Below are 16,858 nucleotides of genomic sequence, written 5' to 3'. Positions count from 1 at the left end.
TTCTGTACCAAAGATAGCTCTTCCCATTCTGTATCTTGGCTCTCTGTTCTCTTCCTGTGAAGAGTGGGCTTGTCTTTTTTTAATGAGAAGTTCTTAATTTTTGTGTAGAGCAATTTACTAATCTTTCCCTTTATGATTAACAATTTTTTGTATCCTATTTAAGAAAATTTCCCTTATCCCAAAGGAAGGTATTCTTTTACTAATTTGCCTTTTACACAAGAGCCATAATCTTACCTGTATGCAGGTACAGGTACGCAGGTTCACAGGCCAGATTTCATCCATTCCCAGATGGCTGGTTGGTTGATCAGCATTGTCCTTTTCCCCAATGTTGAACATGAATCAGATTAAATTTTAAACCATTTACTTCGATTTAAAAAAAGGTTACAGTGCTGAAATTGTTAAGACTGTAAATAAGTGTGTGATCAACATTTTGTTTGTTCTTTTTTAACTTCCGAGTGAAAACCTAAAACTGCCACTGTGCTGCTTTAAATGTACCTTCTACTCTTAACACTGATGAGCGCCTTTTAACTTTCAGATAAAAAGCACATGTAATTATTTTTCAGTATAATTAATAATAATTTTCTAATAATCTTCACATCACTCTTCACAAATCTGAAGAATTCTGTCAAGCCATTAGAAAAAAGGACACACAAGAACCTGCTATTCGGTATCATTGATCATATTCAGTAGTGATCCCTAATACAAATGCATATTGCAGTGATGCATCTCTGTTCTTCTGTAGATAGTATAACTTGTCATTGCAGTAGATTGAAATGGCATTAATACTCTACTTTGAGAAATAGTTACAGGGCTTACCACATAGTAGATCCTTAATAAATATTTCTGTCTCATTTCCATGAACTATTTCATCTCTGATGTATTAAAGAGGTACTCATGTTATTCTGAAATATTTGAGTGAAAGAAATTTTAGGATTTATCTCAACCCTAAATCCTGCTATTTCCTATAGATTACCTAATTGTGTTTTTCATATGGCCCAGAATTTGGATTTTAAAAAGCTTCAGCAAATGAAAATTATAAGAACCACACGAAAAAAAAGACCTCAGATATTTATTTCCTTTCAACAACTTTAAAAGTTTCAGGTATAAATGTTAAGTTCAGTAAATTCACCAGCTAATTTGTGGTGAGAGGCTTCAGGGAGACGGTCCTAGAAGCTACAGAAGAGCCGACGGTGCTGGCGTCGTTCCGCCCAGAATGAGCGTTGCTGCTGTCTCTCCCTCCCCAGGCACGAGCCACAGCTCCCACTCTGTGCAGTCCGGCCTGGCCCGGCAGTCCCCCGCCCGGGCCTCCGTGGCCAGCCAGTCCTCTTACTGCTACAGCAGCCGACACTCGTCTCTCCGGATGTCCACCACGGGGTTTGTGCCTTGTCGGCGCTCCTCCACCAGCCAGATATCGCTTCGCAACTTGCCGTCGTCCATCCAGTCCCGCCTCTCTATGGTGAACCAGATGGAGCCCTCCAGTCAGAGTGGCCCGGCCTGCGTGCCGCACGGCTTGCCTTCCTCCAGCAGCTCCAGCCAAAGCATCCCCGCCTGCAAGCATCACACCCTCGTGGGCTTTCTCGGGACAGACGGCGGCCAGAGCTGTGCCGCTGACGTGCAGCCCGGCAGCACCTCAAGCCCTGCCAATAACTCCCATGCCAAAAAGGGGGAGGTGATTTACAGAGTCCAAGTGAGTAAGCCCAGCGTTCTTCTTCCACTGTTTCTCCTTCCCGGTTTTGATTTCTTGTGTTTTGAGTGAAAGACTCCTGTGAAAACACACCTTATACTACTTAGTCTGAAGGAAGAACATTTGTGAATGTTGCAAAAAAGTTTCTGCCAATGTAAAAACTGAAAGCAAGCAGTTTTTCACTGGTGATATTTGTTCCCTCTTCAGCCGTGGTTACGTGGCCATGGCAGTACGGTCTCCTGGGAGGCTAAAAGGAACTCACATGGCTGTTTAGGTTGTTTTTTTATTGCATTATAGGCAGTGGAGAATGTGGACACAAAGAGTACTGTGAAAGAAATTTTGTTTGGAATTATATAATTATTCATCTTCAAGGAAATAATGAATTGGAAATGATTCATATTTATTTACAATGTAGATTGTGGACCCCGGTCAAATTCTGGATGGAATCAACCTGTCAAAAAGGAAAGAGCTGCAGTGGCCTGATGAGGGTATTCGGTTAAAAGCTGGGAGGAATAGCTGGAAGGACTGGAGTCCTCAGGAGGGCATGGAAGGCCATGTAAGTTCTTCTGAAGCTGGTGCCCTGACTTTTTGTAGCCTGTATGCATGTTTTTAGCTGATTTATGTACTTATGCTTAATTATCAAACTGAATTACTGCCTCTAATTGTAAGGATAGAGTCTGTGAGTGTATTCAAGGTCTCTGCCACTAACTGCTTGTTTTGTTCTAAATCATCAGGTGATTCACCGATGGGTGCCTTGCAGCAGAGATCCAGGTACTAGATCCCACATCGACAAGACAGTACTTCTGGTCCAGATTGAAGATAAATATGTGACTGTAATTGAAACTGGGGTACTAGAACTTGGGGCTGAAGTGTGAGCCAGTGTTTTATAACTTCATTTCTTTTCCCTCAAAATTCCAAGATGTTGGGAAAAAAAAAAAAGAGGAGAGAGCAGAAGATGCCTGCAGTTATCACTTTGATCCTGTAGGAGAGACTTGAACATAGAGTGGGCTTGGTTAAGCACCTCTCCTTCACCCTGACTCCCATCACTGTCTCCATCCCCAAATAAAGCTGAAATATTTTTTTAAGTTAGCTGCTGAGAAAACATTTTGCATGAAGGATAAAGTTCTGTTAAAATACATCCTTAAAAGTTTTTTCCTATGCATTGTCTATGCTTTAAATCAACAAATTCTTGATTTCTAAACTACAATCTCATATTTTTCTAATTTCTTTGCCAAAAATAATTGCCATGTTTTGTCATAAAACATGAAATCCATTTACCTTGATTTTTAGAAACAAGTGTAGAAACCTTCAGTTTGACACATAGCAGTATAAAAGTTTAATGTACAGTGAAAGAGACTATGAACAGACATAGATTTATCTTATTCCTTGAGCGCTAAAAACTTTAATGAAAAAAACTGCACTAATTTTTTACAATGCACTAAAGTCTGAGATTTCTCAGAACATTTATTTATATATAAAAATAAAATACCATTATTTAAATTGCCTTTGGGATTAACCCCTTCCCTTTCCTTATAAACATACGTAGCAGGAACAGTGCTGCTCACTCTTCTTTAGTCTGTACTTCATGCCAGTCCACCAACTGTTTCCTTTCAAATGAGTACTCCATCTCAAGATACACGTGGCTTCATTGCTGGTGTTTCCCAAAGCCAGTAGTTAGTGACTCGGTCCCGTGAACACTCCTGCCAGCTTCCGTGTCCACACTTCAGATGGGCTCCAGCACCAGGAGCACCCCGGCCACCCTGCTTCTCCCACCTGGGCAAGTTCTGCTGGGGTCAGTTCTGGGAAGAAAATGCTTTTGCTTTTCAAAGAAGAAGATGAGCATCCAGGAATTTAAAGAAAGGATTGCTTGCGTTTTAAGAGTTCTTAGCTCTTGAAGTCATTCACATGCAGTTCAGTTAATCAAGTAAAATTTTTTCAAACAAAATTATCCAAATGGTGCCGTTCTTATCATTATATCCCACTTTAATAACCTTGCCTTTTTTTTCCCTCCTCTCTTCTTGTTCTGTGACTTGAATTTTATTTCCTGTGATTTATAGTGTGTAACTGTAATTTGGAATATTTATATCTGTGATGAAATTGACTTAACTCATATGTTGTCTCATAACTTTTATTGTTTTTTTTTTTTAATGTATGTATTCAGGGAAATATATAACTCAAATTTACAGTTGGTCTAGGTGGGAATTGCAGTTTAGATTTCATTTTCAACATATGGCACTTTTTAAATCCTTCAGAAAACTTTTCGCATTTTGTGTGACACTCCAAAGAAGATATACGTGTGAGCATTAGGAGCAGCCATCTGCCTGCCCCCATGAATGAAAAGTAAAAAGAAGCAGGTGATGTTAATTTCAGTCATACAGTTTATTTAATCTGTTACATCCAGAATATTCCAGTTTCAGCGTGTGGAACTAGCTGTATCTCAGGTACTTGCTGGCCACATGTGCTGAGTGGCTACTCTGTCAAGCAGTGTGGGTTTGAAGTTATCTTTCTGAGACAGAAGGAGAGAGAAGCTGTTTCTCTTGGTCATCCTAATGTAGATCTTACAGTATAGCATGACACTTCAGTAGAAGGAATGAAAACAAAGGAGGTAAACAGCTAATATATACCATCTGATTGCATTTTCACTCCAAAACCTTTTTCTTTTCCTTTTTCCAATTTTAAATTTTTGTGATTATTCAGAAGCCAGTGTGCCTCGTGTTGATGTTTCCAGACTTCACACACTGCAAAACTTATTGTTGAGAAACTTTTGGTCAACTAATTTATTAAACCTTTATACAAAGGTACCCTGTTTTCTCAAAACAGATTGAATTTTGTTATCTTTTAGTAGTTTTATTAATTAGGAATCCTAAAAGGAGCCCTGTTCTTATTTTTTAAGTCTAAAACTTGTAGTCTTTTTAAAATCATAATACTTTTCTAATAATTGCATCTGGGGAAGTATTGATAATTAAGGAAGGATTCATGTCTTAAGAATAATTTGACCTGAACTACAATAGAGAAATATACACACTTTCCATAATTAAATCGATTATACATGTCTTATTTAACCCTGTCCCCCACTACACCACACTCCCTTGGAGGGTGGTAAGCTATTCATTAAGCCCTGCGTAGCCTTTTTCATTAGTATCAATATATAAGACTCCAATATACACGTATTGGCATCTTTAGTTCACAGTTGCCAAAACTTTGAGAGTTCCTTAATTTGAAAGTAAAAATATGTAATTAAAACACTTTTAACTTTTTTCATTGTTTTAAATAGTTTTATTGATAGTTTTCTGGGATTTTTTCTTGTTTGATTTTTATTTAGAGTTCTGGAGTATGTTATCAATGGTTAGCTTTTTTTTTTTGGTTATTCTTATTTAGTGTTAAAAATCATTTTATAACTCAAATTTTTGGTTAATCTTCCAGTTTATAACTTGGTGTAAACCCTCTTTTTACACCATTTTTCAATACTTGATAAAATTTTATATGTTGACTTTTTTCTAAAGAACTATAATTTTTCCAGAAGTCTAGATTAATATGTTGATATTTAAGGGGTCTGAGAGTGTAGGTGGTGAGGCTCTCTATTTTTAAGATAAGTAGAGATTAATTACCTTTCAGGAAATTATTGAACAGACTTCATCAGTGTTCTGCCTTCTTTGAGTTTCCATTACTGGGAGATTAACTTCCATTATATTTGAAGTATTTTTCTTAATATTTCAAGTATATCTGAGATACTTCTACTAATCCTTGAAATAGAATTAGTCAGACAAGATTTCTCTCTTGAGCGAAATATGGAAAATTACTCTGTGTACCAAATGTCAGGCAGTGAAAATATAAGCTTTAACGTCAGCTCATTAAAAAGATGTATTTTTCTTCCTGGGTTGGTTTACTTTTCCATCTCATCTCAAAATATAAAAAACCAGCCTCACATTTAAGCAAGGGTAGCTTAGCCTTAATGAATTCCCCTTTGCCTCTGAGCAGCAGCCCTGGGCCCCTGCTTAGGAATTCTTCATTTGGTCGATTGCTGCACTGAGTCATGTTCATCCAGAGCTGAGCCTTTTAAACTTATGATTTGCCCCAAGGCTAAAATGATCATTTTCTCTTAGTTAACTCGCAAAAATCTTTCTTCATAAATATGTGACTTGAGAAAAAGATAGCAATAGTGTTGCATGAGAATTATTTGAATTTGTTTACTAGCTGCAAAATTATAAGTTGCTGTCCACAATGTGAATTACTTTTGTGTTTATTTTCATCACTTTTTCATGAATATCGACGAAACCTCACCCTCCCCCTTTTTTTAAATTTCTCAATATTCATTCTTGTTCTTTTCTGTAGTATATTACAATCACATAAAATTACTCTGCTTGGACACAGACCCAGTCAAGTTTTGACTTTTGTTAGCATACCTTGTTCAGATGAGGTGTAAAACATCCATTTTTATTCTAGAAGCTTTTCCTTTAATTCCAAAATACATGAAGAGAACAGTGTCGTTTAAGAAGATGATAGTTGAAACCCATGACTTTGAACTTTGTTTTGGTCTTACGTGGAAGTTGAGTTTTATTAATCTGGAAAAAGAGGAAAATTAGACATAATGATGTATTTGTGCAGCATAAACATTAATATTATGTTGATATGTATAGTTTTTTTTAATAAGGTATTAAAAAACTAGCCTCTCTTTTCTTCACTTCTCTTATTTAAAAAAAAAAAAAACAATCTGGTTGATATATACCTAGGACTTTTATTTAGGTGAGAACGATGACTGGAAAGAAGTTAATTATTGTACAAGTATATCTGATAGGTATGTGAGTTGAAGTATTAATTTTTCTTGAAACAGAGGTGTATTTTCTGCTTTGAATCACCTCACCCGAGTCATCTTGTCAAGAATCACTTCTGATAATATCAGAATTTGTCTCTATTGCCTATCAGCCAACGTGTTCTTTCTGAATTAGAGAAAATAAGTTCTATTTGTGAGCTGAACTTCCTTATGTACTGTTTTATGGAAGCAGCGTAACATTCTTTGGGGCACCAGAGCTGATTGTCCTCACAAGGTTACATGACCGCTCTGTTCTAAGACACACCTATTATATAGGGTTACACCTTTTTTCCCTGTGCCTCAGCTCTGTCCCTGAGAATTTATGATTCAGTGGAGCAGGAAGAAAGGTCACCTAAGATTGTGATAAGGATGATTTCCTGCAGGTTATTTGCACAGAATGGGGCGATACCTTGAAATTTAAAGCAGAGAAGTAGTGGAAAAATGAGATGGCTGCTCCAGATGACTCTTGGGTTTAGTGTAATTGTAGTATAACATGATTTTTTATATATGAAGCTTGATTCTACAACCAAAATAATAGAAATGGGAAAATTGTGTCTGCTTATGCTTTTTTTTTAAAAAGCTTACTATAATTTAACTAAAAATAAATTGTGAAAAATGATTACCTTAACATTATACAAGTCTGGCAATGAGCTCTGCATGAGGAAATGGAAGGAAGAATATGAAAATGATTCCAGGAAAGTAGGTGGGAGGAAGGAGAGTGGGTTTCCCTTTTCTGATCATGGGCTCTGGAAGTATTCATTGCCTCTACCAGCATTCAGTATAAACCAGAGATATGTACTCCCGTATGTCCGTGAGTGTGTGTGTGCGCGCATGTCTGAGTGTTTGTTATTCTGAACAGCTTGTAAATACTATAGTTGTTTAAAATGGAAACTAAAAGCTGAGATTGGTTTGTTTTTTTTTTTTTTGCAAATATATTGCATCAAAGATACAGTATTGACAGTGGATAAAACACTGAGGAAATAAATTTTTTTTCATTTTGCCTTCTGTCCATTTTTGTCAAATTAAGAAAATTAAGAGTTTACCATATTAAGCTCTGCCTAACATATTTTTAAAACATGTACTTGGTTCTGAAGATAATCATTTTAAACAGATGCTTAGGCTTGCTAACATGGGATTCAACCTATAATAGAAATGTATCTATTTCATAATAAAAGGATATCTTTTCACACTTAGCAGAAAGGTTGTAGTTTCCATCTTATGAACTTATCTGGATGTGTCTTGTTAATGATATTAGATGGAACATATAGGATGAGGGATGAAAATGTATGAATATTCACTGTGTTAAACTAGATTACAGTACAGAAAATGAACATACAGATTATGATCATCAAAATCAGGCAAATGCTGAATAAGGGTGTGTACTAACCTGCTGATTTTATGTGTAATACTTAAAGAAAGAGCAAGCTGACTTTCAATGAGAATAGATACACTCTTGACAGAGTCACTTTATTAAGCCTTTAGTGAGTCTCTTTAAGTAACAGCCCAAACTGGCAGGGTGCAGGTGATGTCCATTGGCATCAGAGCCCCAGTTTGCTCTCTTTCTGCCCAGGATCACAGTAACTCACCTGGAGATGTAATGGCAGTTAGTCTTAGGACAGTATTTTTTTTCTAATGACAGGAAGCATGCTGGTTAAATGAAACACATCTTCAAAGAAAGGAGTTTTCTGTGTGTGTAATCTACATTAATCTTAGACCCAGAGTTTCAAAGGGGGGTCGACCTGAAATCTGGGTCCCCTAAACCTCTTTGTTGTTAACCTCTTAAAGTGCAGCTTACTTAGGGGTTTGTTGTGTTTTTTTTTTTTTTCCTCTCCTTAAGAATTCAAATATGTTTTGCTAGCCTATAGCCAATGAATCTCACCATGCAGGTACATTTTCCTCTGGAGAAGGAAAAAAGCGCCTTGTGAAGTAGGGACATGACCAAATGATGGCTTTTAGGGTATTCATTCAGCACTTACTATGCAAAACATTTGTTTTATTCCCCTCTTCTTCCATTTAGGTGTTCATTAAAACTAAATATTCTTGAACTTCATACTTAGAAAAATGTGATTTTGTACAAGAGAATCCCTAGGTTGCTCTGTAATTTTCTCAGGACATCTACTAATAGCAAGTGGCTGACTATTTTGGGGGGCTCCAAAATCACTGCAGATGGTGACTGCAGCCATGAAATTAAAAGATGCTTACTCCTTGGAAGGAAAGTTATGATGAACCTAGACAGCATATTAAAAAGCAGAGACATTACTTTGCCAACAAAGGTCCATCTAGTCAAGGCTATGGTTTTTCCAGTAGTCATGAATGGATGTGAAAGTTAGACTGTAAAGAAAGCTGAGCGCCGAAGAATTGATGCTTTTGAACTGTGGTGTTAGAGAAGACTCTTGAGAGTCCCTTGGACTGCAAGGAGATCCAACCAGTCCATCCTAAAGGAGATCAGGCCTGAATGTTCATTGGAAGAACTGATGTTGAAGCTGAAACTCCAGTACTTTGGCCACCTGATGCGGAGGGCTGACTCATTTGAAAAGACCCTGTTGCTGGGAAAGATTGATGGCAGGAGGAGAAGGGGATGACAGAGGATGAGATGGTTGGATGGCATCACCGACTCAACGGACAGGAGTCTGAATAAACTCCAGGAGTTGGTGATGGACACGGAGGCCTGGTGTGCTGCGGTCCACAGTGTCACAAGGAATCGGACACGACTGAACTGAATGAAAGATGAATCTGTCTTGCCTGAAAGCCTATTTAAGAAACCATTCAGTTTCAGTGCCCAGTAACCTGTGCTGCAAGGGAAAGGTCATCTTTTAGCCCAGGGTTCCTTTTTGCTACCAAGGACACTGTATGAATGCGCAATAACTGGACCCCTGTAAGGATACTCCAGGTTAGTCCCATCCTGAAACATGAGCATCCTGACTTGTTTTTGTCAGATAGTCGCCATCCAAGGACAGCCCAGAATTTAATCAGATACCAAGCAGTGCCTCTGTGCTTTTGATACTGTCAATGGGTTTGCTGTCACACATCCCCCACCACTTCCCAGTTGTGTACCAGTTAGCAATGTGGTATGTCCTAGTGGCAACTCAACAGTGGAGCACAAATGGCTAACGTGAGGTACACCTTTCTTTAGACATAATGCAGATTGGTCTTGGTTATAAATGTAGGGGTGACTCGTTTTGTACAATTACGTTATGAAACTAGTTCTAAAATATTTACTTAAGAAGCCTACAGTTGCAAGAAAGAAAACAACCCAATTCAAAGTTCCTAAAACAGGAAATTGGCTCACTATAAAATGAAAGGTAATCTGGGCTTCTAGGATTGGTTAATAATTCATGTTATTCCATCTTTGTATATCTGTAATTTCCTCAACTCTGCCTTCATACGTATGCTGGCTTTCTTTTCAGACTAGAACTAAGTGTCTCTTTCTGGACCTCATTCCATACACATTATCATTCAGAAAAAAATACTTCCTGTTACCTCCCTTAAGTGGGAAAATCTCTCAAGCCTTAGTATGTGTCTCCTTGCATCTCGTTAATGTAAGAATGTAATATTTGATCTATGCAAGGTCCTTAACCTGTCCCTGGGTCCTGATTTTCTGAACCAGCCACTAACAAGAACAGGCACCATGACTGGCACAGACAAAGCAGAGCTTAGCCCAGAACCCAGATGGTACTGCACTAAGAGCATAGGTGCTATGCTGTGGGCAGAGGCGTTGGCCAGAGGGTCTGCAGCAGGTCTGTACATAGCTTTTCAGAGCTTGGGTATTGTTTTCCTAGAATAAAAAGTCAGCAGGAACTGAGGTGGATTAGGTCCAAATGTTTGCTCTCTTTTTCTCAGGGATTTCCTTACATCTCATCATGCTTCTGCTTTTCTCCATGTAAATTATTTCCTTCCTTGTTGGGGAAAAAATGGTAAACATCTAGGCATAGAATGATCCTTAGAGAAAGCTTTTAATGATGGATTCAGTTTCTAGAGGAATATTCAGATTTCTTTTTTTTTTTTTTTTTTTGTTTGGGACTTGATGCGATGATCTCAGTTTTTTGAATGTTGAGTTTTAAGCCAGTTTTCACTCTCCTCTTTAACCCTCATCAGAGGCTCTTTAGTTCCTCTTCACTTTCTGCCATAAGAGTGGTATCATCTGTGTATCTGAGGTTGTTGATATTTCTCCTGGCAATCTTGATTCCAGTTTGTGATTCATTTAGCCCAGCATTTTGCATGATATACTCTGCATGTAAGTTAAATAAACAAGATGACAATATATAGCCTTGTCATACTCCTTTCCCAATTTTGAACCAGTCATTTACTCCATGTAAGATTCTAACTGTTGCTTCTTAACCTGCATACAGGTTTCTCAGGAGGCAGGTAAGGTGGTCTGGTGTTCATCTCTGTTAAGAATTTTCCAGTTTGTTGTGATCCACACAGTCAAAGGCTTTAGCATAGTTAATGAAGCAGAAATAGATGTTTTGTTTGTAATTCCCTTGCTTTTTCTATGATCCAGTGGATGTTAGCAGTGTGATCTCTGGATCCTCTGCCCTTTCTAAACCCAGCTTGTACATATGGAAGTTCTCAGTTCACATATTGTTGAAGCCTAGCTTGAAGGATTTTGATCATAAACTTACTAGCATGTGAAATGAATGCAATTGTGTGGTCGTTTGTATATTCTTTGGCACTACCCTTCTTTGGGGTTGGAATGAAAACTGACCTTTTCCAGTCCTGTGGCCACTGCTGAGCTTCCCAAATTTGCTGACATATTGAGTGCAGCACTGTAACAGCACCATCTTTTAGGATTTTAAATAACTCAGCTGAAATTGCATCACCTCTACTAGCCTTGTTTGTAGTAATGCTTCCTAAGGCCCACTCGACTTCACCCTCAGGATGTCTGACTCTAGGTGAGTGACCACACCATCATGGTTATCTGGGTCATTAAGACCTTTTCTGTATAATTCTGTGTATTCTTGCCACCTCTTTTTTAATCTGCTTCTGTTAGATCCTTACTGTTGCTGTCATTTATCCTGCCCATCCTTGCATGACATTTGTTGTTCATGCAGGTTGTATCCAACTCTTCTCGATCCCATGGACTGCAGCCTGCCAGGCTTCCCTGTCCCTCACCATCTCCCAGAGTTTGCCCAAGTTCATGTCCATTGAATCAGTGATGCCATCCAAGCATCTCAACCTCCATCACTCTCTTCTTCTGCCTTCAGTCTTTTCCAGCATCAGGGTTTCTTCCAATGAGTCACAGCTCCTAGCATGAGGTGGCCAAAGTATTGGAGCTTCATCTTCAGCATCAGTCCTTCAAAGAGTATTCAGGGTTGATTTTCTTTAAGACTGACTGGTTTGATTTCCTTGCTGTCCAAGGGACTCCTGAGAGTCCTCCAGCATCACAGTGTGAAAGCATCAATTCTTCAAATTCTGCCTTCTTTATTGTCCAGCTCTCACATTCATACATGACTCCTGGAAAGACCATATCCTTGAACATACAGACCTTCGTTGGCAAAGTAATGTCTTTGCTTTTTAACACACTGACCAGGTTTGTCATAGCTTTCCTTCCAAGAAGCAATCATCTTCAAATTTCATGACTGCAGTCAACCTTCCGTAGACTTTAGATCTCAAGAAGAGGAAATCTGTCGTTGCTTCCACCTTTCCCGCTTTACCATGAAGTGGTGGGACCAGATGCCATGATCTGAGACTTACGCCAGCTTTTTCATTCTCCTCCTCCACCCTCAACAAGAGGCTCTTTAGTTCCTCTTTGCTTTCTGCCATAAGAGTGGTATTCTCTTCATATCTGAGGTTGCTGATATTTCTCCCAGTCATCTTGATTCCAGCCTGGTATTTCACATGATGTACTCTGCTTATAAGTTAAATAAACATGGTGACAATAAACAGCCTTGTACTCTCTTCTCAATCCTGAGCCAGTCAGTTGTGCCATACAGGGTTCTAACTGTTGCTTCTTGATCCGCATACAGGTTTCTCAGGAGGCAGGTAAGATGGTCTGGTATTCCTGTCTCTTTTAAGTTTCCCACAGTTTGTTATGATCCGCACAGTCAAAGGCTTTAGCGTAGTCAATGAAACAGAGGTAGATGTTTTTCTGGAATTCACTTGCTTTTTCTATGATCCAGGGAATGTTGGCAATTTGATCTCTGGTTCCTCTGCCTTTTCTAAACCCAGCTTGAACATCTGGAAGTTACCGGTTCACATAATGCTGAAGCCTAGCTTGGAGAATTTTGAACATGACCTTACTAGCACAGGAGATGAGTGCAGTTGTCCTGTGATTTGAACATTCTTTAGTACTGCTCTTCTTGGAAGTTGGGATGAAGATTGACCTTTTTCATTCCTGTGGCCACTGCTGTGTTTAGTGATTGCAGCACTTTAATTACATCATTTTTTTAGGATTTTAAGACTTCCCTAGTGGCTCAGATAGTAGAGCGTTTGCCTATAATGTGGGAGACCTGGGTTTGATCCCTGGGTTGGGTAGATCCCCTGGAGAAGGAAATGGCAACCCACTCCAGTACTCTTGCCTGGAAAATCCTGTGGACGGAAGAGCCTGATAGGCTACAGTCTGTGGGGTTGCAAAGAGTTGGACATGACTGAGTGACTTCACTTCACTTAGAATTTTAAATAGCACTGCTGGAATTCTATCACTTCCACTAGCTTTATTGCTTGAAATGTTCCCTTGATATCTCCAGTCTTCTTGGAGAGAACTCTAGTTTTTCCCATTCTGTTGTTTCCTCAGCTTCTTTACATTGTTCATTTAAGAAGGCCTTCTGTGTCTCCTTAGGAGAAGGAAATAGCAGCCCACTCCAGTACTCTTGCCTGGAAAGTCCCGTGGACGGAAGAGCCTGATAGACTACAGTCTATGGGATCGCAGAGTCGGACACAACTGAGCAACTTCACTTCACGTCACTTCTTCACTTCTGTCTCTCCTTGCTATTCTCTGGAACTCTGCATTCAGTTGGGTATATCTTTCCCTTTCTTCCTTGCTTTTTGTTTCTCGTCATTCCTCCATTATGTGTAAAGTGTCCTCAGACAACCTCTTTGCCTTTTTTGCATTTCTTTTTCTTTGGGATGGTTTTGGTCACTGACACCTGTACAGTGTTATAAACCTCCATCCATAGTTCTTCAGGCATTCTGTTTATCAGACCTAATCCCTTGAATCTATTAATCACCTCCATTGTATAATCATAAGAGATTTGATAAAGGTTATATTTGAATGGCCTAGTGGTTTTACTACTTTCTTCAATTTAACCATGAATTTTGCAATAAGGAGCTGATGATCTGAGCCACAGTCAATTCCAGGTCTTGTTTTTGCTGACTGTATAGAGCTTCTCCATCTTTGGCTACAAAGAATAGAATCAACCTGATTTCGGTGTTGACCATCTGGTGATGTCCATGTCTAGAGTAGTCTCTTGTGTTGGCTGGAAGAGGTTGTTTGCTATGACCAGTGTGTTCTCTTGACAAAATGCTGCTAGATTTTGCCCTGCTTCATTTTGTACTCCAAGCCCTAACTTTCCTGTTACTCCAGGTATCTCTTGACTTCCTACTTTTGCATTCCAGCCCCCTTTGTTGAAAAAGACATCTTTTTTGGTGTTAGTTCTAGAAGGCCTTGTAGGTCTTCATAGAACCATTCAACTTCAGTTTCTTTGACATCAGTGATTGGAGCATAGACTTGGATTACTGTGACATTGACTGGTTTGACTTGGAAACAAACTGAGATCATTTTGTCATTTTTGAGATTGCACCCAAGTACTGCATTTCAGACTCTCATTGACTATGAGGGCTACTCCAGTCCATCTAAGGGATTGTTGCCCACAGGAGTAGATATAGTGGTCATCTAAGTTAAATGAACCCATTCCTGTCCATTTTAGGTCACTGATTCCTAAGATGTTGATGTACACTCTTGCCATCTCCTGCTTGACCACTTGCAATTTACCTTGATTCACGGACCTAACATACCAGTTTGCTATGCAATATTGTTCCATTGGGCTTTACTTTCACCATCAGACACATCCATAACTGAGTGTCATTTCCACTTTGGCCCAGCCACTTCATTCTTTCTGATTGTTTTTCCGTTGTTCAGTCATGTCTGACTGTTGGTGACCCCATGAACTGCAGCATGCCAGGCTTCCCTGTCCTCCACCATCTCCCAGAGCTTGCTCAAACTCATGTCTATTGAGTCGGTGATGCCGTCCAACCATCTCGTCCTCTGTCATCCCCTTCTCCTCCTGTTTTCAATCTTTCCCAGCATCAGGGTTCCAATAAGTCAGCTCTTTGCATCAGGTGGCCAAAGTATTGGAGCTTCAGCACCAGTCCTCTGATTTCCTTTAGGATTGACTGGTTTGATCTCCTTGCAGTCCAAGGGACCCTCTCCGCTCTTCCCCAGTAGCATACTGGACACCTTCTGACCTGAGGGGCTCATCTTCCAGTGTCATGTCTCTTTGCCTTTTCATACTGTTCATGGGTTTTTCGCAGCAGGAATACTGAGGTGGTTTGCCGTTTCCTCCTCCAGTGAATCACGTGTTTTCAGAACTCTCCACTATGACCTGTCTGTCTTGGGTGGCCCTGCACAGCTTGGCTCATAGTTTCATTGAGTTTCATTGGCTCATGAGTTTCATTGAAACTCATTCAATGAATGAGTTTCATTCATTACCCAAGCCCCTTCACCACAACAAGGCTGTGCTCCATGAAGGGGGTTTTGGAATACTATGATATTTTTTAAAAATTGAATTCCCCTGCCCCCCACCAAAGAACTTTTTTTTCTGTAAAAAATGCTTATTGATACTTATTGCATTAGAACTTAAAGCAGCAAATACTAAGGATATTATTTCTAAATGAATTAATGAACTCATTACATGTTAACACAACATTTTTATTTTAAATGGTGCTTCCAAATTTTAAAAATTCAATAAAACATGTGAACTATCTGCTTCTACATACAGTGTGTTGTATTGCATTATTTTGATTGAAATACATGAAGAAAATCTGACTTCTTACATATATGTAGCTGGAAAAGAGCATTTGAATAGACTTTTCAGATAATTGTTAATATTTTTGTTTCAGTGCTTCACTGAAATGTGTTAAGTGGTAATTTCTTAAAGGTTAATCTCTCTTCTGAGCTAAGTGAGATGAGTGTTTAGATAAATAAAGTGGTTTATCAACTGAGAACCATCTAGTCCAGAGGCTTATGACTCATTTTCTAAGACCTTAGATGACTTTTTTCTTTCTTTCTTTTTTTTTTTTTTTTTCTTGCAAATATGGGACCAAAGGACAGGAGGCAGAAAGTACTTCACTTGGATAATTTATTTCCCTTTCTGGAAACCAGAAAGGTATCCAATGCCACGAGTTCTAACATGTCCTAGTTAACATCTCTCTCTCTCTCAACCTGTATTAGGTCACCCTCTGGGAATGCAGGTCAGAAAGAAAACCTATAGGTTATGTAGGCCATGGGTGAGAGGGCCAAAAAAACTGGTAAGTACTGAAGCAGGGAAAGCTCTGGTGTCTCCAGGAATTAGGTAGCAAGGTGTCACCACCAAGGCAAGCATTAACTCATCTGCCCGTGGCCAACACAGCATGCACAATAGAACTGGCTATTGGGCCTAAAAAATGGAACATCTTCAAGCTCTTGTGCTTCTGCAGAGCATGAAGAATAAAGTCAAATTTAGGGTGCATGTTTTTCATAATGGAAGTTTTCATGAGCATCAGTTTATAGGTAAAGCTGCACAGAGTATGTTTTAAATAAAAGTGTAAGATGGCTTGTGAGCTAGAATTAATGTGGAGAAGAGGCTCTGGAGAGAGGCAGATTGCCTATTCAAATATGCTTGGGTTTGGAGTTTGTTAGGAATTAATACTTGATATTGTCAGAACCTAAGTTTTTTAGGAACTTGATTTTTTTTCTCAGAACCTGAATTAGCCTCAGAAGCAGCTAATGATAATGAAAGTAGTAGAAGGCCAATATGTTGATGACTTATATCAACAATATATTGATTTACAGTTCTAGAGATCGGGGCATTCCCAGCCTTGCATCAGAAGGTTTGGTCATCAGAAGTTAGTTTATGGACATGGAATTAGAGCACAAGGACCTGCGTAATTCTGGACATCATTTTTTTTCCTGGCTTGGGATAGCACACTTTATACTTCTACTTTTCTAACGATGGAATATTTATGTCCATCAGTTTTAGTGTCTTCACTCTGCAGTAAACACTGTCAAATTTTGGTCTTTGGCTTCCTTTTTCTAGGCTCCAGACTGCATTTCTTCTGTTGTCACATTCTTGCTTCAGATGCGTTAACACAACTGTGCCAGGTCCCAGCTTTCTCACACTGAGTGGATTACTCAACACCTTGCCCTTCCCGCTTTGATTGCGCAGAAT

General features: G+C 39.1%; 1 protein-coding gene across 5 annotated transcripts in view; it reads left to right on the top strand.

Annotated features, from left to right (window-relative positions):
- Positions 1-7,494, top strand: part of PCNX1 (pecanex 1) — a 177,889-nt gene extending 170,395 nt beyond the window's left edge. For all 5 annotated transcript variants that reach the window (XM_061156770.1, XM_061156771.1, XM_061156769.1 and 2 more), the window contains 3 exons: positions 1,245-1,687; positions 2,100-2,240; positions 2,419-7,494. In XM_061156770.1, the coding sequence (XP_061012753.1) occupies positions 1,245-1,687; positions 2,100-2,240; positions 2,419-2,559 (725 nt within the window). In that variant the 3' untranslated portion in view covers positions 2,560-7,494. The remainder of the gene's footprint in view (positions 1-1,244; positions 1,688-2,099; positions 2,241-2,418) is intronic.
- The last annotated feature ends 9,364 nt before the right edge of the window (positions 7,495-16,858 follow it).

The sequence above is a fragment of the Dama dama genome, chromosome 12, assembly GCF_033118175.1.
Source record: "Dama dama isolate Ldn47 chromosome 12, ASM3311817v1, whole genome shotgun sequence".
Taxonomy (NCBI): Eukaryota; Metazoa; Chordata; class Mammalia; order Artiodactyla; family Cervidae; genus Dama; species Dama dama.
Note: the sequence above shows the minus strand (reverse complement) of the source record. Positions and strands in the feature narration are given on the sequence as shown.